The sequence below is a fragment of the Ovis aries genome, chromosome 2, assembly GCF_016772045.2.
Source record: "Ovis aries strain OAR_USU_Benz2616 breed Rambouillet chromosome 2, ARS-UI_Ramb_v3.0, whole genome shotgun sequence".
Lineage (NCBI taxonomy): Eukaryota > Metazoa > Chordata > Mammalia > Artiodactyla > Bovidae > Ovis > Ovis aries.
In genome coordinates, this window is record NC_056055.1 from 118,782,847 (window position 1) to 118,806,381 (window position 23,535).

Consider the following 23,535-nt stretch of genomic DNA (forward strand, 5'->3'; position numbering starts at 1 on the left):
TCTATTTGAAACCAGTCTGTTGTTCCATGTCCAGTGCTAACTGTTGCTTCCTGACTTGCATACAGATTTCTCAAGAGGCAGGTCAGGGGGTCTGGTATTCCCATCTCTTTCAGAATTTTCCACAGTTGATTGTGATCCACACAGTCAAAGGCTTTGGCATAGTCACTAAAGCAGAAATAAATGTTTTTCTGGAACTCTCTTGCTTTTTCCATGATCCAGCAGATGTTGGCAATTTGATCTCTGGTTCCTCTGCCTTTTCTAAATCCAGCTTGAACATCAGGGAGTTCACAGTTCACATATTGCTGAAGTCTGGCTTGGAGAATTTTGAGCATTACTTTACTAGCATGTGAGATGAGTGGAATAGTATTGTTAACTTTAGTCCCCATTACATCCTCAGAACTTATAACTGGAGGTTTGCACCTTTTGACTGCTTTCACCCGGTTCTCTCATCTCCCCACCCCATCTCGGGCAAAACCAATCTGTTCTCTCTATCTTTTTACACACACACACACACACACACACACAAGCTAATTTCAAGCGGTATGTTATATTGGTGAGAGAATGTTTTCAGTTCAGTCTCTCAGTCGTGTTCTACTCTTTGTGACCCCGTGAATCGCAGCACACCAGGCCTCCCTGTCCATCACCAACTCCTGGAGTTCGCCCAAACTCATGTTCATTGAGTTGGCGATGCCATCCAGCCATCTCATCCTCTGTCGTCCCCTTCTCCTGCCTTCAATTTTTCCTAGCATCAGGGTCTTTTCAAATGAGTGAGCTCCTCGTATCAAGTGGCCAAAGTATTGAAGTTTCAGCTTCAACATCAGTCCTTCCCATGAACGCCCAGTCCATCTCCTTTTTGGACTGGTTGGATCTCCTTGCAGTCCAAGGGACTCTCAGAGTCTTCTCCAAGAGACTGTTTTACATGCTCTTTGTACTGAAATGTGAGAAGTCAGTTTATGTAAGCAACGAAATTGCCAATTTGTTATTGTTATAAACAAAAAGGAAAATGAAAGATGAATTGATTTTTATTTTTTTATTTTTACTATTTTTTTTAATAAGTAAGGGGGTTGCTGAAGATTGACAGCAGAAGGGGACGACAGAGGATGAGATGGTTGGATGGTATCACCAACTGGATGGATAGGCGTTTGAGCAAGCTCCAAGAGTTGGTGATGGATGGGGAAGCCTGGCGCGCTGCAGTCCATGGGTCACAAAGAGTCGGACACGACGGAGCGACTGAACTGAACTGAAGGGGCTTAGCCTTCCTGGGATGTCACGCAAGGAACTCTGAAAACTGAGCCCTAAAACCCCGCAGTCGGGGGTCAGGGCAGGTTTCTGCACAATTCACAGACTGTCCGGTCGGGCCCGCACCCTCCAGGGTTAGAGCGAGCCCAAGAGCCTCCAGCGGGAGGCGGGGCGGAGCCCGGGGGGCGGGGCGGGGCGGAGCCCGGGGGCGGGAGGCGGGGCGGAGCCCGGGGGGTCGGGGGCGGGGCGGCGGCCGCACCCTTCCTCCGCCGGGGGAGGCGGGACCGCCGCGCTTCCCGCGCGCAGGCCGCCCCGCGCCATTTCCGCTCCTCTCGGCCGCGGACCCCCCTCCTCCCGGGGCCGCGCGCCGCTGACCCTCGAGCGGCATGAGGCTGCCCCGCACGACGTGCTGGCTGCTGCTCTGGCTGCCGCCTCTGGCCGCGCAGCCCGCGGGCGCCGAGCGCGGGGAGGAGGAGGCGGCGGCCGTCTCAGGTAACCGCGGGCACGGGCCGCGGGCGCGCGCGCCCCCTCGCTCTCCGGCCTCCCGTCGCCCGTCCCCGTCCTCGTCCCCGCCCCCGCCCACGCCCCGGCCCGGCGGGGACCCAGGCTCTCCCCGCCCCGGCGGCGCGGAGCCGGGCGCGGGCGGCGCCTCCCTGCCGGGTTTAAGGCTCCCTCCGCGAGCGCGGCCTCCCGGGACTCTGCCGGGGACTGGATTTTAGGATTAGAAGCAGCTGCAAAGTTCATTCTGGCCCACTCCCCACGTTTTACAGAAAAAACCAAAGCCCAGAGAAGTTTTGATTTGTCCAAGGACATGAGGACAAGTCATTGTTACAAGTGATCCTTGTCTCCAGACTTTCAGCACAGGACATTTGTATATATCAATTTAGGTCGAAAAATCTTTCCCTGTCTAGCTGCAACTTTGCACTCGGGGATGGTAAACGCTTAGCTTTAGAAGTATACTGAAATTCTGCTACCCTGACTCGTTCTGTGGCCTCGAGTCGGTCAAGCCACTACTGGTCACGTGTAAAACACGGGTAATAATACTTCACAGGATTGTTGTGATGTGTAACGTGTGCACAGTGCCCGGTCCAGAGGAAACAGGAAGCTGCTGCTGGTGCTGTGGGCTATCTGTGGCGCGCTCTCAGGAGCCTGACTCCGGGTAGGGCAAGAGTTCTAACTTCAGTTCTGCTACGAGCTTAACATTTCTATTTCATTAACTTTCCCCATTAAACCCTTTAAAAGATTTCCTGGACTCACTGTCCACTAACTTCCCTTCATCTTTTTGCCCACCTTCGGTTGCAAGGGAAGCGACCAGCTGTGGGCTTATAGGTGGGGAAAGCTGCCCCCTTCTGGTAAATCCGGATTGTCTGTGAATGAAGGCTGGAGCTGCCAACTCCTGGTAATCTCACAGTGAGGTGCTTGGGGAGGCTATTCTAGATCAGTTTTCATTGAATAGAAGTTTGTCGAGTGTTCACTTTGTACTGGGCGGTGTTAAAAGTGCTTTGATTGCATTATCTTATTTAATACCCATAGTAGCCCTATAGGGTAGAAACCATTTATATACGTATTTTACAGAAGAGGGCTTGGTAGTAAGAGAGGTAACCAGTATATACTGATGAAAAAAATAAAGCACAGATCTGTCTAAGAAAGAGTTTCGGAGCATGGCAGCAGCCAGAACATTACAAGTAGCCTGGACCAGCATCCAGAACTTTGATTTCTTCTTCCGTCGTTACATTCAGCCACTCGTAGAATTAGCTTGGTCCAGGCAGATAATCTTTAAGGGCCATAGTTTTCTCATCAGTAAAACAAAAATCTGTTGCTGAAGGTTCTCCAGTATTTCCCTTACCTTTTTCTCTTTTTAAGGGAATTTTTTTTTTTTTTTTTTTTTTTGGCTTTGCTGGGCCTTTGTTACTGCTCAGGCTTTTCTCTAGTTGTGATGAGCGGATGCTACCCTCCGTTGAGGTGTGCAGGCTTCTCATTGTGAAGGCTTTTTTTGTTGTGGAGCGCGGGTTCTAGGATGCGTGGGCTTCTGTGGCTCCTGGGCTCTAGAATGCGGGCTCTGCGGCTGTGGCACACAGGCTTAGTTACTCCGAGGCATGTGGAACCTTCCTGGACCAGGGGTTGAACCCACATCTCCTCATTGACAGGCAGACCCTCATACACTGTGTGCGCTACCTTTTCTTTACTTTTATCTGCCTCAATGAGCCTGTTGTTTTCCAGGTCTCAGCTGGTACTTCGTTTTCAAAATAGGGCCCAGCTGTAATGTGAGATGATACTTCCTGCTCTAGAAATCTGTCTTCAATAACACACACACACACATCCACCCCCCACCCTCACCCCTCCACCCCCACACACACCCACCCACACACACCCACACCCCCTTCCATAGAATGGAGAACATCCAGACTGAGGCCAGAACAGCTTTTCTGGCTCCCCATGTGGAGGAAAGTCAGCGGCAATTGATACAGGAGGGGCAGATTGTTGTCTGGCTGAGAGGAAGAGAACCTTCAAACCAAAAGTCACCAGGAGTTTGGAACTAGCAGGCAAGGTCCTTAGGTGCAGTTCAGGGCGCTGCAGTGAATTCCCAGGATTGAACCATAGTGATAGGCCATTTGAAACCACAGCTTTCAAATTCATCCACGGGGAAGAAGATCAATACTCGAAGTTAAAATCAGACCGGAGTGTGCATTCGCATGTGACAGTTTGTTTCATTCTCTACACACCTTCTTGGAGAAATGAAGATCAAGATTCATATTCAAGCCAGGTTAGAAAAACAACAAGTACGGTTAATAGAGAAGTTCCTTTGTAACTTTGATACTACCTGCTAATTACTTTGAATTTGAACTTACGAAATAATACCCCCCAAAATCCTTCTGCCCTGCAAACTCTCAGGAGTTCAGATTTATTGCCTTTTAACTCTTCTCCCTCCCTTTCCTTATCCCAAAAGAAAATCAGTCATATAGGCCAGATGGGGAAGGTGGCAGCCTGGTTTAATAAGTGATTTTATTATTCTATTATAATTTCATCTGAAGATATTTTTTCCCATAAGGGCATGTAAGGTTAAATTTTCAGAAGGAACATTGCTGAAATATTTTTACGTTGGAGATTGTTTAAAATCTGCAAACACCTAAAGAGTGTTTGTGCTTTTTATTTTTAGCATATTCTATAAGTAGGTTTAAGTACTATCTGCCCTTTTTTGAAGATTTGACTGAATATTTTTACCTTAAAAGGTAAGTTTAGTTTCTGACTAAACTCTTTAATTATATCCTTATACTTTTAGGAAAACTAATCAATGACAAAAGAGTACAGAAGAGTAATTTTAAATTTATCGGTTGAAGCAAGTGATGTGAAGCGGTCTCTTTTATATATGATATGTAGTCCTAACATTAGATTAAGTATTTTCAAATTGAGTGGTATTTTAAATGAACTAAGGAAGCGCAGTGGTAACGGGAACCCTGACTCACATCCTTTGGTAAAGAACTGAGCTTCGTCATAGCAGTTTGGGCACACTGGCCAAAAGCCCACTGTTCTCTGGGAGTCGGGGTTATTGAAAGGTTCAGGAGAGCCTGCTGAGGACTGCAGGTGGTTAAGAAGGGCTGTGCTCGGTGGTGGCCTAGCTGGGTCGTCATAGTAAGGCTGGCACTTGGGGTCGGTCCTGCAGATACTCCCAGGTGCTTGGGAGCTGAGGCAGAGCTGGGCCGGCCTACACTTGTAGACCATTCTCCTGACCTGAATCAGGCTTGAGGCAGTGAGTACCCAGGTTCCGGGGCTGGGGTGGGGCACCCCCTGGGAAGGAGATGTGTTTCAGCTCCGGGGGCAGCAGCAGCTCTTTCTGGGCAGGTGTTGCTCTCTTCTGACCCAGTGAATGATTGCTGGGCATTCGTATGAATCCCTAGAAGTTCCCTTTTGTTTCCTGGGTTGCCTTGTAAGGGGATGTTGCTGTTATTGTGATATATTTCCTTTTGCCCGATCTGCCGCCAGGAAGTTCCAATGTTACCTGAATGAATGGGCAGAGACCGAGGCTGCATGAATAAGTGACACCTGCAGGCGTGCCCGCAGCCTCATAGCCTTCAGTGTCAGGGCTGGAACAGGTGACGAAGTTCAGCTAATCAGTCAAGCTGGCTACAGTTTTTGTTTCCCCCGGCTCTGGTGGAGGTCGAGGAAGTAGAAACTGCCTAATGAAATGTCTCTGGAAGAAGATAACTGAAAGCAGACGAGGCCTAGGAAAGACATGACCTTTATAAATCATCTAAAATGAAAAGATCTGGTTCCCTCTAGGAAGACAGTAGGCCAGCTGTGTTAAGAACCTTGGCTGTCAAAGTTACTGTCTTACTCTGGTCCAGCTAGTCCATGACTTAAGACTCCTTGGAGTGAATTCCCTTGGAGCTCGGGTTGCGGCTTCTTGTGGCTTGAGTTTCTAGCTCCTTAGGTAGTTAGGAATTCTTGTGTGGGTTGACTGAGATGCAGTCCCCTCAGGAGACAGGTGGTAACAGTGAGAGAAGCCCGAGAACTTCACGAAATCATGGTGTTCATGAAATTGTGATGAGATGCGAGCGCCTCGTCTGTGATGTCTCCTGTTCCGTGTGAGTTCAACGTCAGTCTCACCTCCAAAGCCAGACGTTGCCCTGGAGGATTCCAGGGGGCGTGCTGTTTGCAACATGCTCTTAGCAGTGGATCCGTAGGTGTCAAAAATCAGGGCAGCCTGCCTCTGTCTGTGCTTTCCTTAATCCAGGTGAAGGCCAGGTGACATCAGAGCGAGTTCTCGTCCTCCAGCTGGGAGGTCCCTTCCACAGAATGCACTGACGTACCGTGTCGAGCACGACGGCGGCAAGCGGATTCCCACCTCTTGTCTCCCGCTGCCCTCTGCCTGGTGAGGAGGGAGAAGATGGTTCCCAGCTCGAGGGGTGTTAAGGGTTTGCGCCCTCACCCTGTAGTTCAGGGCACAGGGATGCTGGGGTAGGGAAGGGGCAGTGGAGCCTGCAGGTTCTGTGGCGGGGGGATGGCCCTGGTGCAGGCTGGACAGGTGTCCAACATCAGGTTGCTTCACGGGGAGCCTGGAGAGCACCCCCTCTTAGGGTGCCAGCACTGGCCAGGCTCCTGTGAAGACTGGCTGTTTCAGGGAAAGAGCAAATTGGCCAAGATGGTGTCGTCAGGCTCTCTTGTGCCACGTTTTGTAAATAGTGATGATGTGCCCGCTGAGATCACGTAAAGTGCTGCACGTCACAAGCTACCTGCTTGGCCATGGGCTGCTGTTGTTCTGTAAGCACATATAAGCTCCACCTGGAAGTGACCTTGTGGCTGCGTTGGCTGCGTTCTGTCTGTGTCCGCTGGGTCAGCCATGAGAGGAGAGAAGACAGTGTGTCTGCAGTTCCCGTGGCTCCTCGAGTTTTCTTCCAGCTTCCCTGCTCGTGTCTTGCCTGCCGTGGGCTCAGCAAACAGCGCGCACAGTGAGATACAGCGAGACAGCCTTGCCTTCACTAGGTCAACGCTGCGTGTCCAAATCCAGGCAAGAGTACTGGAGTGGGTGCCATTGCCTTCTCCGAAGTAACCCACCAGTCCGCTGCAATTAGAGCACACGCGTAAAGACGAGTACTTAAAGGTGGGGATACAGTAATGAACATGCCGTGGCCCGAGCTTCATGAAGGGAGAGTGTCAGCTAAAAGCTATGTATGTAATATGAAGAGAAGAAAGCAGAGTAAGAAGGGAGGGGTTGGAGTGTGCCGTTTTAGACAGCGGGGTCAGAGAAGGCCTTGCTGAGAAGGGGACGTTTAAGCACACAACTGCTATCTATTGGAAGGAGAAACTCTGCCAAGATCTGGGGAAAGCAGTTGCAAGCGGAGGAAACCACATGCAGGAAAGCTTGAGGCGGGGGCAGCTCAGCGTCCTGAGGACAGGTTGACCGATAAGGCAGGAGGAAAGGCTAGAGGTGCCTGGGTCCCAGGAAAGGAGAGCAGCTTTTGCTTTGAGAAGTTGTTTGGGGAGGGGGTGGTTGAGCAGTAAACGATGTGCTCTGATTGACGTTCCTAAAAGGTCCGTGTGCTGGTAAGAGGATAGGTTGTGGGGGGCGGGAATTGAGGCGGTTCTGGGAGCCGACGAGCTCGCAGTCCTTTCCATTCATCCAAGTGCATGAAGCCACCGTCTGGACGACAGGAACATTTGCTCCTAAAGTCAAGCTATTGCACTGTACCCAGATTGCATCATCTTGCTCTTAGCTGAAGAGTTACAAATATCAAATGATTTAGGAGACAGTCTTAGGACCAAAATGAAGAAAAGCCTCGGTGGAAGGTAACGTTTGCTTGTGAAGCCCAGGCTCCACAGCACATCTCCTCTGCCCTCTAACAGGCCCACTAGCCGTCAGTTCCCATACTTGTGTGAAGTAGTGGAACTCTCTGAGAGGAAGGACCCTGGAAGGACCACAGGAAGAGCCCCTGCAGGGGGCATGCGTGGTTTGAGGAGCAACTCTGAGGAAGGAGCAGGCTGGGGTTCGCGTTCTCGTGGGGGTCTGGGCTGCTGGGGTCTGCAGCCCACTCGTCACCTGCCTCTCCCCCGCCTCCACGTGTGCTCCCTTGCAGTGACAGGCAGGGATCCCCTCTTTTATTGGAGACTCCCAGCAGCAAGATCTCCGCTCTGGCTGACCGATTCCACGCGGTTCCTCGCCAGTCATTAACGGTCCCCCCGTCCTTCCCCAGCTTTGGTGTAGCAGGCGGTTCTGGCTTCATTTCAGATCTTCCTGGAGAAACAGCTGATCACACTCTCCTTAGAGGAGTCAGGGGTTGGCCTGTAGTTTCTGTGTGCCCTGTTGATGTTCCATATTTAACAGATGTAGTGGTGGTACCCTGTCCTGGCCCAAGGACTGGCTCTGGACTTTCATCTCCCTTTATTTGAATTCAGTAGCAGCAGCTGCAGAGTAAAATGAACCCCATTACTTTATAGTTTGGTTGTGGCATTTACTACCGTCGTTTGCCATCTGTAACGCAGCACTCGTCTCCTGTGTTACTGTGTCACGCTGTATCATATGTTACATGCTATATATTGCATGTTACCTGGAACACACACACATGTATGTCCTGCATCTGTTTTGAGCCAGACTTCTCCTGTGCTCCAGACCTGTCATCTTTACCTAGTCCCATCAACGAAGACTCAGTACCTCTAGAGCTGAGCTCATTCCCTTTTCACTGGACAAACTTGCTTCTTCTCTGGTATTCCATATGTGGATAAAGGGCCTCACCGTCTCCCCGCTCACCAGAACCATCAGGTTGCCTCTGAATCTCTGTCTGTCGATTCCACTTCCTAGGTGTTCTTTGATCTGCTCTTTCTCCCTCCTGCTTGGCTCATTTCTTAACTCAGATTGCTTCGGGAGCCCCCACAGCTCCCCTCTGACATTGCACATGGCTCTGTCTGTCGATTCCACTTCCTAGGTGTTCTTTGATCTGCTCTTTCTCCCTCCTGCTTGGCTCATTTCTTACTCAGATTGCTTCGGGAGCCCCCACAGCTCCGCTTGCCGTGCTCTTCCCCTCTGACATTGCACATGGCTTCCAGAATGCTCTTTCCAAGACGCGCCTGTGTTTTCTATTCCACAGGTCTGTTCCCTGCCCTCCTCTCTCCTGCGCAGTGCCAGGGAGCTGGCCTCTGCGGGCTTCTCCGCCCTCTGGCTTCCCACTGGGTCTGGCCGATGAGAGACTGGTCGGGGGTGGGGGCGGGAGAGGGCTGCCCCTGGAGTCCTGGCAGTGTCTGTGTCCCTTGGATTGCTGTCCTCTCAGCTCTGGCATTGCCAGTGACAGCGGGCCCTCTTTGGCATCTCAGGCCTAGGCAGGTTGAAGGCTTTCTGCTGTTGTCGGTGCCTGGGAACGCCTGGCCACGTCTTCACTGAACTCTTCTCAGTTAAACCGTCTGGCATGTCACAGCTTCCTGCTGAAACTTTGTTTGCCTGAAATCCCCCGGTGCTCTGCTTTCAGCCAGAAGTCCGTGTTACTCACTGCAGTGATAACTGCTGCGTAGCTCTCTAGCTGCAGGCGTTGAAATGCCCTCGTGTGTTCCCTGCATTCCATCCTCGGGAATGGCTGGACCACTTCCATCGTTTCCGTCATCTCTGTGGATCTCTGCGCACTTGTCACCCCCACCCGCTGACTTCTAGGTCACTGCCTCCAACTGTGAGCAGTGGTCCACTCACGTTTCCCCCTCTCCGGGAAGCCTCTCAGTCAGTCCTTGCCCTCTCCTTCAAGGCTGAAGATGTGCCTGTTCTCCTTGCTCTTAGCGTCCTTCCATCTGTCATGTGACTCTTCATATTAGACTGTGATGTTTTTGTCTCCTGCTAGGCTGGAAAGACTGAAGGACTATAATTACTGCCTAGAAGAATTTAATGTTCATAAAGTATAAAACCAGCCATCATTAACCCTGTGAATAAAAAAGAAAGATTTGGGGCAATTATGTATTTAGGAAATATATTCTCTTTTCCATCTCTCAGTTTCTAGGTGTAAAGCTTTGAAGGAGATGGATTTAATTGAAGCTTCTCTGTCAGACTGTTACTGCTACAATCAAAATTCCCAAGTGGAATGGAAGTATATATGGTCAACTGTGCAGGTAAGAGCTTACTTTCAAATTATGTCTTAGGAACAGAGACTTTAAAGGTGCTATTTCAAGAGTAGAAGTAGACATAGAGCTCTTATATGACATAGAGCTGTTGCCAGTAGGAAAGCTGCCTGGAGAATCACACGGTAGTTCAAGCAGAGGGCTCTGGTAGAAGCATAAACTCTATACTCTGCATCAGCCCTTCTTCATCCACTCCAGGTAAATATACTGTACGATGCAGCATGCTTGCTGTTTAGACATGGCTCAGGACAGCATCCTCTCACATACTTTCAAAATAATTGCTGCCTCAAACCTTTCTGTGTATATTATAAAAATTCTGAAGTTACCTGTGATCTCACATAAGGTCAAGATAGTCATCCTGGAGTGCGAAGTCAAGCGGGCCTCAGAAAGCATCACTATGGACACAGCTAGTGCAGGTGATGGAAGTCCAGGGAAGCTGTTTCAAATCCTGAAAGATGATGCTGTGAAAGTGCTGCACTCAATATGTCAGCGAATTTGGAAAATTCAGCAGTGGCCACAGGAATGGAAAAGGTCAGTTTTCATTCCAATCCCAAAGAAAGGCAATGCCAAAGAATGCTCAGACTACCACACAGTTGCACTCATCTCACACGCTAGAAGAGTAATGCTCAAAATTCTCCAAGCCAGGCTTCAATAGTGTGTGAACCGTGAATTTCCAGATGTACAAGCTGGATTTAGAAAAGGCAGACGAACCAGAGATCAAATTGCCAACATCCACTGGATCATCAAAAAAGCAAGAGAGTTCCAGAAAAACATCTATTTCTGCTTTATTGACTGTGCCAAAGCCTTTGACTGTGTGGATCACAACAAACTATGGAAGATTCTTAAAGAGCTGGGAATACCAGACCACCTGACCTGCCTCTTGACAAGTCTGTATGCAGGTCAGGAAGCAACAGTTAGAACTGGACATGGAACAACAGACTGGTTCCAAATAGGAAAAGGAGTTTGTCAAGGCTGTATATTGTCTCCCTGCTTATTTAACTTACATGCAGAGTACATCATGAGAAACGCTGGGCTGGAAGAAGCACAAGCTGGAATCAAGATTGCTGGGAGAAATATCAATAACCTCAGATATGCAGATGACACCACCCTTATGGCAGAAAGTGAAGAGGAACTAAAAAGCCTCTTAGTGAAAGTGAAAGAGGAGAGTGAAAAAGTTGGCTTAAAGCTCAACATTCAGAAAATGAAGAGCATGACATCCAGTCCCATCACTTCATTGCAAATAGATGGGGAAACAGTAGCTGACTTTATTTTGGGGGGCTCCAAAATTGCTGCAGATGGTGACTGCAGCCATGAAATGAAAAGACGCTTACTCCTTGGAAGAAAAGTTATGACCAACCTAGACAGCATATTCAAAAGCAGAGACATTACTTTGCCAACAATGGTCTGTCTAGTCAAGGCTATGGTTTTTCCAGTAGTCATGTATGGATGTGAGAGTTGGACTATAAAGAAAGCTGAGCACCGAAGAATTGATGCTTTTGAACTGTGGTGTTGGAGAAGACTCGTGAGAGTTCCTTGGACTGCAAGGATATCCAGCCAATCCATCCTAAAGGAAATCAGTCCTGAATGTTCATTGGAAGGACTGATGCTGAAGCTGCAACTCCATTACCTTGGCCACCTGATGTGAAGAGCTGACTCATTTGAAAAGAACCTGATGCTGGGAAAGATTGAGGGAAGGAAGAGAAGGGGACAACAGAGGATGAGGTGGTTGAATGGCATCACCGACTCAATGAACATGAGTTTGAGTAAAGTCTGGGAGTTGGTGATGGACAGGGAGGCCTGGTGTGCTGCAGTCCATGGGTCTCAGAGTCGGATGCGACTGAACTGAAGTGCCAGGAATTATTCTAAGCTGTCAGGGTCCATGAGTGAACAGAATGGATCTCTGCTCCTGTGATGTTAACACTCTTGGGAATGGGGGGGTAGCTGGGGCAGTAGGGCAGGCCTAGCCGTATGTGTAAAAGAAGGGAGAATTATAAAACTGGTAAGTGCTGTGAAGAAAAGAAGATGTGGGGGAAGATAAGAAGAACGACAGAAGCAGGGGCCAGTTGCAGTACTGAAAAGAGCGCTTGGGGGAGTTCTCACCGGAAAGGTGAAATTTGAGTACGATTTCAGTGATGTGAGTCACCCAGCAGGAAATCTGAGGAAAGCGTGTTCTCAGCTGGGGCAGAGCTGGGATGTCATCTTCGTCAGTGGGCACGTGATGCTGCTTTGTACCGTTCCTGATAATGTATACCACTTTAGTCCCTGGTGGCTTAGAGGGTAAAGCATCTGCCTGCAATGCAGGAGACCTGGTTCGATCCATGGGTTGGGAAGATCCCCTGGAGAAGGAAATGGCAACCCACTCCAGTACTCTTGCCTGGAAAATTCCATGGATGGAGGAGCCTGGTAGGCTACAGTCCATGGGACCACAAAGAGTTGGACACGACTGAGCGACTTCACTTTCGCTTTCACTTTTGGTCACTTACTTAAGGTGGTGTTTATCAGTTTGCGGTTTTGCTACTACAAAATGACTATTTTCACCTCTATGATGAATGAATATTTTGAGGGGATAATTTGAGACTAGGTATATATTCTGTTGCTCATCAGACTTTCACCTTCTAGTTTTATTATCCATTGATGATGCTTGCCTAAATCAGTTACCATCACAGTGTTTATCAAATGGTGATTGGCGTTCTTCTGTAAGGAAGAATTTACCTCTCCGGTTCTATTTCGATCCGTATAGTCCCGTGGATGGCCAGTTCATTCGCTGGACTACAGTTCTTTACTTGTGCTGCTTGTTTCCACATTCATATGGTCCTGGATTTGGCCAGTAAGAGCCCCTTCAGACCGGCTCCTGTGACTTTTACCTTGTGTTTGTCATTATTCGAGCATTCTTTACCTTCTGGCAAATAAGATGTTCCCAGGCTTACCCTGTGATTTCTTAGACCCAGCTCTGGAGTCATGCATTTTCTCAGGAGCCGTAAGTGTTAGGCGTGTTCATTACTGCTGGGTATCATTGTCAAATGTGTGTGTACACGCATACGCATCCCTACTCCCGTACACATAACTGTTCTTCCTTCCTTCCTTCCTGTCTGTCAAAAGCCATGCATTCTTCTCTCTCCAGTACCACTGGATTCTAGAGTCTTCGTCCTTTCCATCTCTGTAACTCTCTTCTCGGATTGTGCGAAACCTGGTTCCCATTATCCTCAATATATTGATTCATTTTCCTATTCCTAGAGTAATTTCAGAGTTGCTAAGCCATACTGTTGTGAAAAGCAAACTTAGTAACCAGAATTTGTTTACAATGTTTCATCCTCATAGTTTGCACCATCTAAATACTAATGGGGTTACAAATCTAAATACTATGCTCAAAAGTTACTTGGGTTCATGCATTCCCACCCATCTCCCTCAAATCTGGTTATATTATTCATTTGGAATACGTTTGTTCCTATTTGTTACCATTTCAGAATTTTTCCTCATCCTAGTTGATTTTATTGTCATTTTTTTAGTGTGTACAGTATTAAAAGGGTACAATATTAAAGGCCCGAAAGTCAAAACTACACAAAGATGTTCTCAGAGAAGTGTCCCTCCATCTCATCCCTCTAACCCTTTCCCACTCGATACATGCGGGGAATCAGTTTTGTTATCTTTCCTGTGTTTCTTTTTGCAAAAGCAGCAGTGAGACATATTTATAGATCATGCTTAAAGCCACGAGGCTAAGCAGTGAATTTAGATAGAGAAAAGGAAAGGACCAGCGACAGGCTGGGTCAGTTGCTATCAAGAGATCGGGGTGGGTAGAGGGGGTGCGGGGTGCAGCAGAGGAGAGAGAGAAGGAAGAGCAGGTTGAGGAGGTACCCTGGGAGCGCCAGGAAGTGCAGCAGGGAGGAGGTGGGGAGGGCCCAGCCCTGCCGGTCTCTGTTGATGGGTCAGACAGGATGACAGGGAGTGCGTTGACCATTCGGTTTAGCAACATGGAGGTCGCTGGTGACCTTGTCAGGGGCAGCCTGTTGGGAACGAAAGCCTGACTGAAGCGGCTAAAGACAGAAAGAGGGGAGAGGACCTGGAGAATGCAGAAAAATTTTATTTCAGTGGGAAGCGAGGGAAAGGGGTGATAGCTGGAGGGTAAAAGGAAGTCAGTAGAAGGTTTTCACGTTCGGTTCAGTCCAGTCGCTCAGTCGTGTCCGACTCTTTGCAACCCCATGAATGGCAGCACACCAGGCCTGTCTGTCCAGCACCAAATCCCGGAGTTCACTCAGACTCAGGTCCATCGAGTCTGTGATGCCATCCAGCCATCTCATCCTCTGTCGTCCCCTTCTTCTCCTGCCTCCAATCCCTCCCAGCATCAGAGTCTTTTCCAATGAGTCGACTCTTCGCATGAGGTGGCCAAAGTGCTGGAGCTTCAGCTTTAGCATCATTCCTTCCAAAGAAATCCCAGGGCTGATCTCCTTCAGAATGGACTGGTTGGATCTCCTTGAGAAAAACACTGGCATGTCTGTAAGCTGATGGGAAGGGTCTAGTAGAGTGGGAAGAGGTTCTGGTGGGATGTCCTTGAGCAGCCGAGTGGGTCGGATCCAGGGCACAGGTTGGGAGCTTATCTTTAGAATGGAGTATGTCAGTCTCCTTGTGGTGGAAATTTCCTCTGAAATGTACAAGCCGGAAGCAGAGCGTGTCCCTGCAGGTGCTGACAGGTGGGGAGATTTGGGCATAGGAGCCCGTCCGGGTTCTTTTCGATCTCTTCCATTCTCTGTGAAGTTGGAAGGATCCTCAGCCAAGGATAAGAAGGGGAGGAGTTATTGGGGTGTTGAGGATGGAGAGCTGTGAGGTCGGGGTTGGGGAGAGGGAAGAGTGACCGGACAGGAGTGTGTGGTGTGCCGGCAGGCAGCCCTCTGGTCCCACTTCAGGTTCCCGGACACGGGCTTGAAGAGAGAGCGCCACTGGTTTCCCAGCACAGTGGTGCAGATGCAGAAGTGGGAGAGGGTGACTTTTGCGAGTGAGTGTGAGCGCGAGGGGCACAGACGAGGATGCATGTGAGGGGATGTTTCACGACTGACCACGGAACTCAGCGGGAAAAGGAGGGGCTGAGGCCAGCCAGGGTGCAGAGGAGGGGAGAGAGGCGTGATCAGTGCTGGGGTCCATGCTTGCTGGCAGCTGGGAGTCAGCAGGGCACGCTGGAAAGATAGGTGGCGGTTGTCTAGTGGGATGCATTTCATGCAGCCTGTATTTGGGGCTGCAGTTTGGGACTGACAGTATTTAGCCCGTGGCCGCGAGAGTGATTACCTGAGGTGTGTGGAGGACAGGAGCTGTAAGAGGAGAGTCGTTCGGGGAACCAAGAGGCCAGGATATTGGAAGGACAGGATGTGTGTTTTGTGTAAACTTAATCCCAGAGATGTATAGCAGGAAGTAGTATTTGGAGAGCAACGGTGAGCAGGAGCTGAAGCCCCCAGAGGTTTGGGATGTAGGTAGACAGATCGTGGGTGACGCCACCTGGTGCCAGAGATTCAGGGCTGGCGCTCCCACTCCCCTTTTCAGGCTCGCCCTCTCCTTGGACAAAGAAGGGAGGGATAAAGGCAGCAGCAGAGTGTTGTTTAATGGTCCCTGGGCTGTTGGCCTCTGCTCGGCCTTCTAGGTGGCGCTTTGCTGCTGGAGTTGAGTAGGACCTGGGGTTGGGTCCCTCAGAGGACGTGGAGACAGAAGCCTGAATCGCATGTGCTCAGCTGGCCCGGAAGATAGAAGTGTTTTTTCTCAGTCACAGCGGGAACGGTGGAGAGAGAGATCCTCTTCTCATGAGGTTTATAACCCAGTAGTTGCTGCCCATTATTTTCTCTCATCTGTTTCCATGCGGCCTTTGGTCACAGTAGCCCGCTGGAAGAGGGCGTTAAATCAACCACAACTCGGGAAGAAGCATCCACTCTCAGAAGTGTCTGTGCTCCCGTATGTGTTGGCTAAACCGGAAATCCAGGTCCATCCCTGGGATCAGAACGTGACCAAGTACACTGAGTGTTCTTTACTCAGCCAGTTCTGGGCTCTCTTTATTCCTTTGCTCATAATTTTGAGAAGCTGATAAGAAGTTTTAACTTCTCTGTTTGAAAATTTGTTGATTCTCGTTTCATAGGTGAAAATTACCAGTCCAGGCCCGTTCAGTGTTGTATATATCACAGAAAGGTATAATTGCCAGTATCCAGAAACCATCCTCTCCATCATCAGATGTATGATTCATAACTTTTGGACACCAGAGGAGTCTAATGATACAACCATAATCATCCATCCATACGGACAGACTGTCTGTTTCTCTGTGAAGCCAGCCAGGAAGATATTTATGTATACAATAAGTGTGAAACAAAACAGTAAGTCTGTTTTTATTATACGTGATTTTCTGGCTCAGCTTTTCTGGAGTGACATTTCAGTAAGTTGCCTGTCTTTCACTGACTGCACTGACGCAGAATCCTTGTTGTGTGTCTGTGTGTGTGTGTGTTTTTTTTTTTTGCTCCAGTTGTGGATTTCAAGCTCGTCTTTGTGTTTGTGGTGGGCATCTTCCTCTTCTTTTACGCAGAGACCTTGAGTCAGTAAGTATTCGTTTTTACATTCTTAATTTTGTGAGTCTTAAAGGGTAGAACAGGAGGATTCCCTGGTGGTCCAGCGGTTAGGACTCTGGGCTTCCACTGCCAAGGGCCCGGGTTCAGTCCCTGGTCAAGGAACTGAGATGGCATAAGCCACAGGGCATAGCCAGGAAGGAAAAGAAGAAGAAGAGTAGGACACTTTCGACCTTGTGCTAAACGTTTCCATGCTAGTTGTGGTTCTTGCTTTAGGTTTTGCCAACAAGACGTCTCCAGACAGTTTTGAAAAGGTTTTTAAAACCAGTGAGAGTTACTTGTATAACGTGGTATGTTCCTGTTACACGGTGCTTTCACATGCATTATTTTGTATCAGTATACGTTATTTTAATTGATTTGTTTCTCTTAACAACTATGTGAGCTCTGGATTATTATTCTCATTTTATGGATGAGAAAACCAACATCCATCATCACAAGGCTAGTCTTGCCAAGACTGAAATTCATACTCAGGTTTTCTGATGCCATGCCTTTCTCTCTTATATTTGTACCAGCTCCTAGATTTGTGATTCTGATACAAAAGGTTGAATTTAACATATTATCCTGATGCTTTGTTTCTTATAATTTTTTTTTGAAAAATTTCTTTTCAGTAATATTTTACTTCTTGACTTGCTATTCTGAACATTGTTTATTTTTGAGCTTTTCGTTAGAGCTTAACAGTGTGTATTTAATGTCCTCCATGGTCTTAATAAACTATATGTTGCTTGCATAACCTGAAGAGTAAAGCTTGGATTCAGAGGAGCTGGGCTGCAAGCCTGAATCCTCCCAACTGGCAGATACTGACTTGAGGAAGGTCTTTAACTTCTTGGCGCCTGGGTTTCCTCCCACTTAACACTGAGACATGGATAGATATTGTACATGGAGAAGGAAATGGCACCCCACTCCAGCATTCTTGCCTGGAAAACGCTGGCAGGCTACAGTCCATGGGATCGCAAAAGAGTTGAACATGTCTGAGCAATTGAGCATACACGTAGCTCCTGTACAGGGCTACTGTGAATGCATGTAAAGCTCTCAGGCAAGTGCCTGCCACATGATAGGTGCTCCAGTCGTTACTCTTGGACCAGATCCTGAACACAGAAGATAACCCAGACGTTCTGTTCTGAGTCAGTGGGAAGCTATTTACCATAAATTTCAAGTAGAGATTTCACTTTTTAAGAATTAAGCTGCCATCTTAGTTTTTCCTCTTAGTATTCTTTATGGCTTCTGTCAAATTCAGCGTTTCTAATATTGAAAGTGTGACTTGGCATTTAAATGACTTTTTTCTGCTTGTCTTGACAGAAGCCCCATTTTCTTTTACTCTTCGGGGACTGTGCTAGGTGTTCTAATGACATTAGTCTTTGTCCTGTTGCTGGTGAAGAAGTTCATTCCTAAGGTAGGTATATCAGGTACAGATGAATTAAAAAATGGAAATCATGATCTCATAAACATGAAAAATTGGTTAAAATTAATTCATGGTTATTATGACAGTTCCTAGTTTCTACCTTGTATAAACTGGCTTAAATTGTGTCTTTTCTTAGAGATTCTATTTTCATTTGTTACAGTGTATAGGTTTCGGTATTACATTTTGGCCATACTTTTTTTGAGACCCTTTTATTTTCTAGATAGTGCATTTTCTTATGAGGGATGGGGACTCATCCTATGCTGAATGAAAATGTCTCGTGGCATAGGTGAGGAATGTCATGATGCTGAACCATCAGGGCCTTGAATAACAGTGTTGCAACACCTGGGGGTTTCTTCATCATTATTAGTTCCCCCAAAACCCCTTCCATAAAAGAATGGCCTGCACTTAGCTGAGGATACATACGTATTTGTTCAGGATGCTAATGTTGGGTTTACTCTGATGAAAGCCTACAACACCAGCATTATTTTGAGATAAATTTATTCTTTAGAACAATGTTTCTCCAACTGTAATGCACATGCAGGTCACCTGGGGTCCTGTTGAAGTGCAGTCTCTGACTCAGGAGTCTGCTGTGGGCCTGAGAATCTCAATTGCCACCAGATTCCTAATGACATTGAAGCTGCTGGTGCGTGGGCCATACCTTTAGTGAGGCTTGAGAAGAGTGTCTTGTCTTGACTTCAGTGTAGTTTGATATACAGATTTCAAATACAGAGGGTTTTGTTTGTTTACTTCTACTTTTATGAGAGTGAATGAACCAAAAACCATGTGATTTATTTTCTTCCACACACAGTATAGCACCTTTTGGGCTCTAATGCTTGGTTGTTGGTTTGCTTCAGTGTATATTCTGGGGCAACTGATGGAAGAGCTGAAGAGACTGTGGTATGAAAGCAGAATGTGTGTATTAGGTAGGTAAAGATTTTAAAAATACAGTCTGTTATTGGTAAAGCTGAAAAGTACAGCCAGGGGCCTTCTCTTGACATACGCTCCAGCATTCAGATTTTCACTGTGAACTAAGGAGAAGAACTGTTAAAAATAATATTTTATACCCACAGTTGGTGGTTTCAGTTCATTAGATAGCATTTTAGACTATTTCTCTGACATTCTTCCTAGTTTTCTGCTCTGGTGATCAAAAGAACAAAACAGCACTTGCCCTTTTTGACTTCATATGCTTTGAAATTGCAGTTAAGCTCTGACCACCTCTAAATTGTAGTGAAAAAATTGCTCTAAAATGTGACTCTTTATTTCTTTTTCAGTGTATTTATTACGAAAGGTAAGAAATTGTAAATATAAATGACCAATGAAAACTTGACTTTTAGAAACAGAGAGACTTGTTCTTGTCATTTAAAAGAACAAAAATATCAACTTTTTAGAGTGTTTTAATTGGGAAATAACAGAGAATGGGAGAATCCATTTTCTCCTAACATCTTAGTGCCAAATTTCTCATATAAGTACATCCACCCAAAGCAAAAGCAGTCGATTTTTGTTTCACTTGAAGCTTTTATGTTTTTAGTCCATTTTTCTTTTTATCGTTAAGTATTTTCAAAGTAAATTACCGCTGCTATGGTGTGTTTCTTTAAATACTTGTCTTAATTTTTCTATAAGGCAAGAACATTTTCCTCTATAGTTCAATTACTAAATCTTGAAAAATTAATAGTTACATAAGATTATCTGTTACCTAGGCCATGTTCAGATTTCCTAAACATCCTTGATGTTTGGTTTTATAAGGTAGGATATAGTCCAGAATCACATTTTGCTTTTATTGTGTCCCATAAGTCTCATTTAATCCATAACAGGTTTCTGGTTTGGGGTTTTTTTCCCCCATCTCAGTGATATGCTGAAGAGACAAAGTTAGTTGCCCTACAGCATGCTCCACTTTCTAGGTTTCTCTGATTATTCCTTTGTGGTATAATTTAACTTGTTTCTCTCCTGTATCTTATATAAGCTGGAAATTGGGTCTTGAGACTTGCTTAGATATGAATGAAATGCTCACTGAATACCTAAGAGGTGATGTGCTCTCGGCATTGGAGTACCACTTGTCCCTCTGTTCATAGCACGGAAGCTGAGCACCAGAATGCAAGGGTGATAGCTGATCCCTTCACTGTGAAATCACACTTTGATTTAGTGATTAGAAAATTAAAAATGGGTTTTGTGGCAGACTATGACGTACACTAAGGCTTATTCCTGACCAAAGCAGCTGTGATAACATCTGTCCTCTACAACTCTGGGCCAGAAAACAGGTATACTTATAATAATGTATTATTATACATCCTTAAGTACTGCAGAGGCCACCTAGCACTCACAGGGGAGGAATAACTAGCCCTAAATGCATTTTTCAGCTTCACTGGGGAAAGAAAAATGCAGGTGTTCTGATATGTTCTTAGCTCTAAGTCGTGACTCTGCCAGGTTTTCCCCATAACTTTGCAAATTTGGTGTTACATTATTGTGCACCTTTCTGCTCTTCCAGGCTACGTCCTGACAGTTGGCTGCGTCAGCTTTGCTGTTTGCTACAAGCACGGGCCCCTGGTGGAGGAGAGGGACATGGTGCTCCTGGCATGGCTGCTGCGGCTGCTGTCCCTGCTCCTGGTGTACATGGGGGTGTCCGCGCCCCAGTTCGCCTGCACGGCTGCCCTGCTCCTCGTCCTGGCGTCCGGGAGTCGGTGCTGTCTGCCGAGCGCGCTCGCCTGTGTCGGGAGGTGTGTGACCTCTTTTCTTTCCTCCATTATAAGTTTGACGTTCTGAGCTCTGGCTTTATTTATTCTTTGGGGGAATTTTTTGGACATGTCTTATTTGGCATCACAATTCACTCCACTTGATCTGGAGATCTCAGACTTCCCTCTGAGAAGCAGGTGGTTAGAGAATGTGAGTGCCTGATCCAACCTCCTTCGCTAGCCGTCGCTAATCTTCCAGAGCCACCGATTACCAGGTAATGACGGCTCACCCAGAACTCACTAAAATCAGTGACAAATTACTTGGGCGTGGCATCACCTAACAGCTCTATTTTCACTCTGTATTTCCTTTCTTTTGGGCCCAAGGACTGCTTTGGGGCTATTTGTTGTGCTTACGAGATACGAGGGAACAGAATCAAATAACAAATTGTTGAAAGCTACAATTTATATAATCAGGGCTTTCTTTTTCTTAGGTTTTAAGATAAGGCTTAAATGTCCTTCTGCCGTGGAGTCTGAGCACCTGTTTTGTGCCAGGTACGCAGGTTAAGGAGTGGCCCGTACCCTGGCGGTGTGCTCGTTGAGACTCAGGCATATTGGTGCTAGAACAAGTGTTCAGAGAGGCCTGCCCAGGGAGTATCCTTGCTCAGTCACTCAGCTGTGTCCAACTCTTTGCGATCCTGTGGACTGTAGCCTGCCAGGCTTCTCTGTCCATGGGGATTCTCCAGACAAGAATACTGGAGAGGGTTGCTACTTCTTCCTCCAGGGGATCTTCCCAACCCAGGAATTGAACCCAGGTCTCCTGTGACGCAGGCAGGTTCTTTACCACTGAGCCATTGGGGAAACCCACCCAGAATGTGTAGCATGTTGAAAAAGTTCAGGAAAGTTCCTGGAAAAGAGACTCATGGGCTGAATCCTAATGAATCAAAACAGCCAGATGAATAAATGTAGGAAAGTCCTTCCTGAAAGGGAGAAAGCCCCGTTTGCTACCATTCCAGAGCAGGCGAGTGAGGTGGGTGTCCACCAGGATGTGGAGGCTTCGCAGGCAGTGCTGGAGAATCGAATCTGATCCTGTACGTGGTGGAGGCACTGTCCTTTCTGCATTTCAGGTAATGCACTCCGACTGCTGCCCGGACAGGAGTTAGAAATCAAATGCTTGGGGCCCCAGGAGGTACTGAGTGAAGGATTCTGAGCAGAGGAAAGGCAGTGTGAGGATTGTGCCAAGTTCTGCAACACGGCCCCAGAGAAACGGGGTCGGTTACCACTCAGCTGGAGCTGATGATTGCCATTTGGGAATATGGGCCTTGCCAGATCGCCTCGTTTTCTAGTAAAGCTGGGAACATGGATCGAATGTCAAGTCTTAGGATTTTTAAATGGTGGCAACTAACTAATATGAAAATAAAAACACAGTCAACAAGCCAGAATCCAAGCAGAAGCCAGTTACTCATTGGGCGGTGAGATGGGGCCCGTCTGTCTTTGGGTGCAGAGGGTGGAGGTTAAGGGCAGGTTTGGGGGCGGGAGACCAGTCATCAGACGTCACAGTGGTCCAGGCAAGAGGTGAGCAGGGCCTGGAGCAGGGCATTGAGAGCAAGGCTAGAAGAGGGAGGGAGTGAATGTTCACGAGGTAAACTTGACTGTGAGGAGGAGATTCTGTGACAGCTGATAGTTTATGGATCTGCTGACTCCACGGGTGGTGACGTCACAGGGTTAAAGAGGCACCAGAGGCAGGGCAGGGCCTCTCTGCAGAGGATGCTGGCAAGGCTGCTGCCAGCTGCTTCTCTCTGCCCTGTCTCGGAGGCAGACGGTGGCTGGGGCTCTCAGAGATCCCTCTGCCAGGAGGGGACCGGCCACTGCACACCCTTGAGGCCTCGCATCCCTTGTCTGGCTTGTGGCCTGAGGGGCCCAGGTGAATGCCTTCCACTTTCCTTGTCAACGTCCGCTACCCTGCCGAGAGCCGAGTGTGTTCTCTTACCTGCGCGGTGATGCTCTTACGCGTTTGCTGTGCGTTCTCTTAACACAGAACTAACAATCGAAATGTACTGTAACTTCCTCAGCTTTTCATACTGCTGGTGAGTAATTATGTGAAGGATTAGGAAATAAAATAGGAACTCACAGGGTAAACAGTAAGCCAAAGAAATAATGCTTTGAATGTGTAGTACTTTCTAGTTTACAAAGAGCTGTTGGAATACATTTTGATAATATATGGTTAGTTATTATTTTATCTCTGTTGAACCTTACTGTAGGCTGTTCACTGTGCTAAGCATTTGATACAAAGTAATATTTTTCATCTGTCCAGTGACCTGAGGTAGACCACGTTGCTTTAACTTTTTTTTCCATGTGAGCAAAGTGAGGCTCAGAACTGTGAAGGAGCTGCCCAGCTCACACAGTGGGTAAACTTCACAGCTGAAACCGTGTCCCCATCTTGTGCTCCGAGCTCGGGCATTTTCCTCCATGGAGACCAGGCTAGGTGTTCAGAAAAGGAGGAAGAAATAATGTCAGTGGTTCCCTAATCCAGGTTATCCACCACCAGACGAGCTGTAAAAGTTTAAAGATTTTCAGGCCCCACACCTCGAGAAAACAAACAGGCGTTAAAACGCCTCCTGGTGACTGTGTTGCTCATTTGTATTTGGGAATCTTTGGTTAAATTTTAAACCACCTAAAACATTTTTTTTAAACTCACTGATAAATACACGTGTTAAAACCTCTTCATTATTACCATTCTTTATGGGATTCTTCTCTTTAGGACTGTTTTGGTTGGAAAAAAGTTCCAATCGTGAGCCCCCTCCATATGTAGCAAGAGAATAATGATTTTAATATTATGAATTACTGTGTGTACACGACCCTTGTACTCAGGGGAAGTGTGTTTGCTTCCTCTGAGGTTAGTCAGCTTCTGCACCACTAGATGGAGGCCACACCCCACAGATCTTCCCAGCTTCTCTGTTTAGACTCAGTGGCGAGTGATTCTGCTGGGTCTCCATAAAAGGTCATCTCAAAGGTTTGCTGCTGGTATTGGTGCCCAAGAAAATCAGCACGGCAGGCA

At 47.4% G+C, this 23,535-nt stretch overlaps 1 protein-coding gene across 6 annotated transcripts in view; it reads left to right on the forward strand.

Annotated features, from left to right (window-relative positions):
- Positions 1-1,530: 1,530 nt before the first annotated feature.
- The window catches only part of NEMP2 (nuclear envelope integral membrane protein 2), a 38,353-nt gene continuing 16,348 nt past the window's right edge, over positions 1,531-23,535 (forward strand). The window contains exons 1-9 of one of the 6 annotated variants that reach the window (XM_042243616.2): positions 1,531-1,731; positions 5,972-6,109; positions 6,576-6,838; positions 9,704-9,819; positions 15,938-16,169; positions 16,316-16,388; positions 17,712-17,805; positions 18,623-18,737; positions 20,297-20,525. In XM_042243616.2, coding sequence (XP_042099550.1) covers positions 9,730-9,819; positions 15,938-16,169; positions 16,316-16,388; positions 17,712-17,805; positions 18,623-18,737; positions 20,297-20,525 — 833 coding nt within the window. In that variant the 5' untranslated portion in view covers positions 1,531-1,731; positions 5,972-6,109; positions 6,576-6,838; positions 9,704-9,729. Of the gene's footprint in view, positions 1,732-2,306; positions 4,004-5,971; positions 6,110-6,575; positions 6,839-6,862; positions 7,525-9,703; positions 9,820-15,937; positions 16,170-16,315; positions 16,389-17,711; positions 17,806-18,622; positions 18,738-20,296; positions 20,526-23,535 lie in introns of those variants that run through there. The other 5 variants (XM_027964706.3, XM_042243615.2, XM_060409621.1 and 2 more) reach the window with 5 other exon arrangements.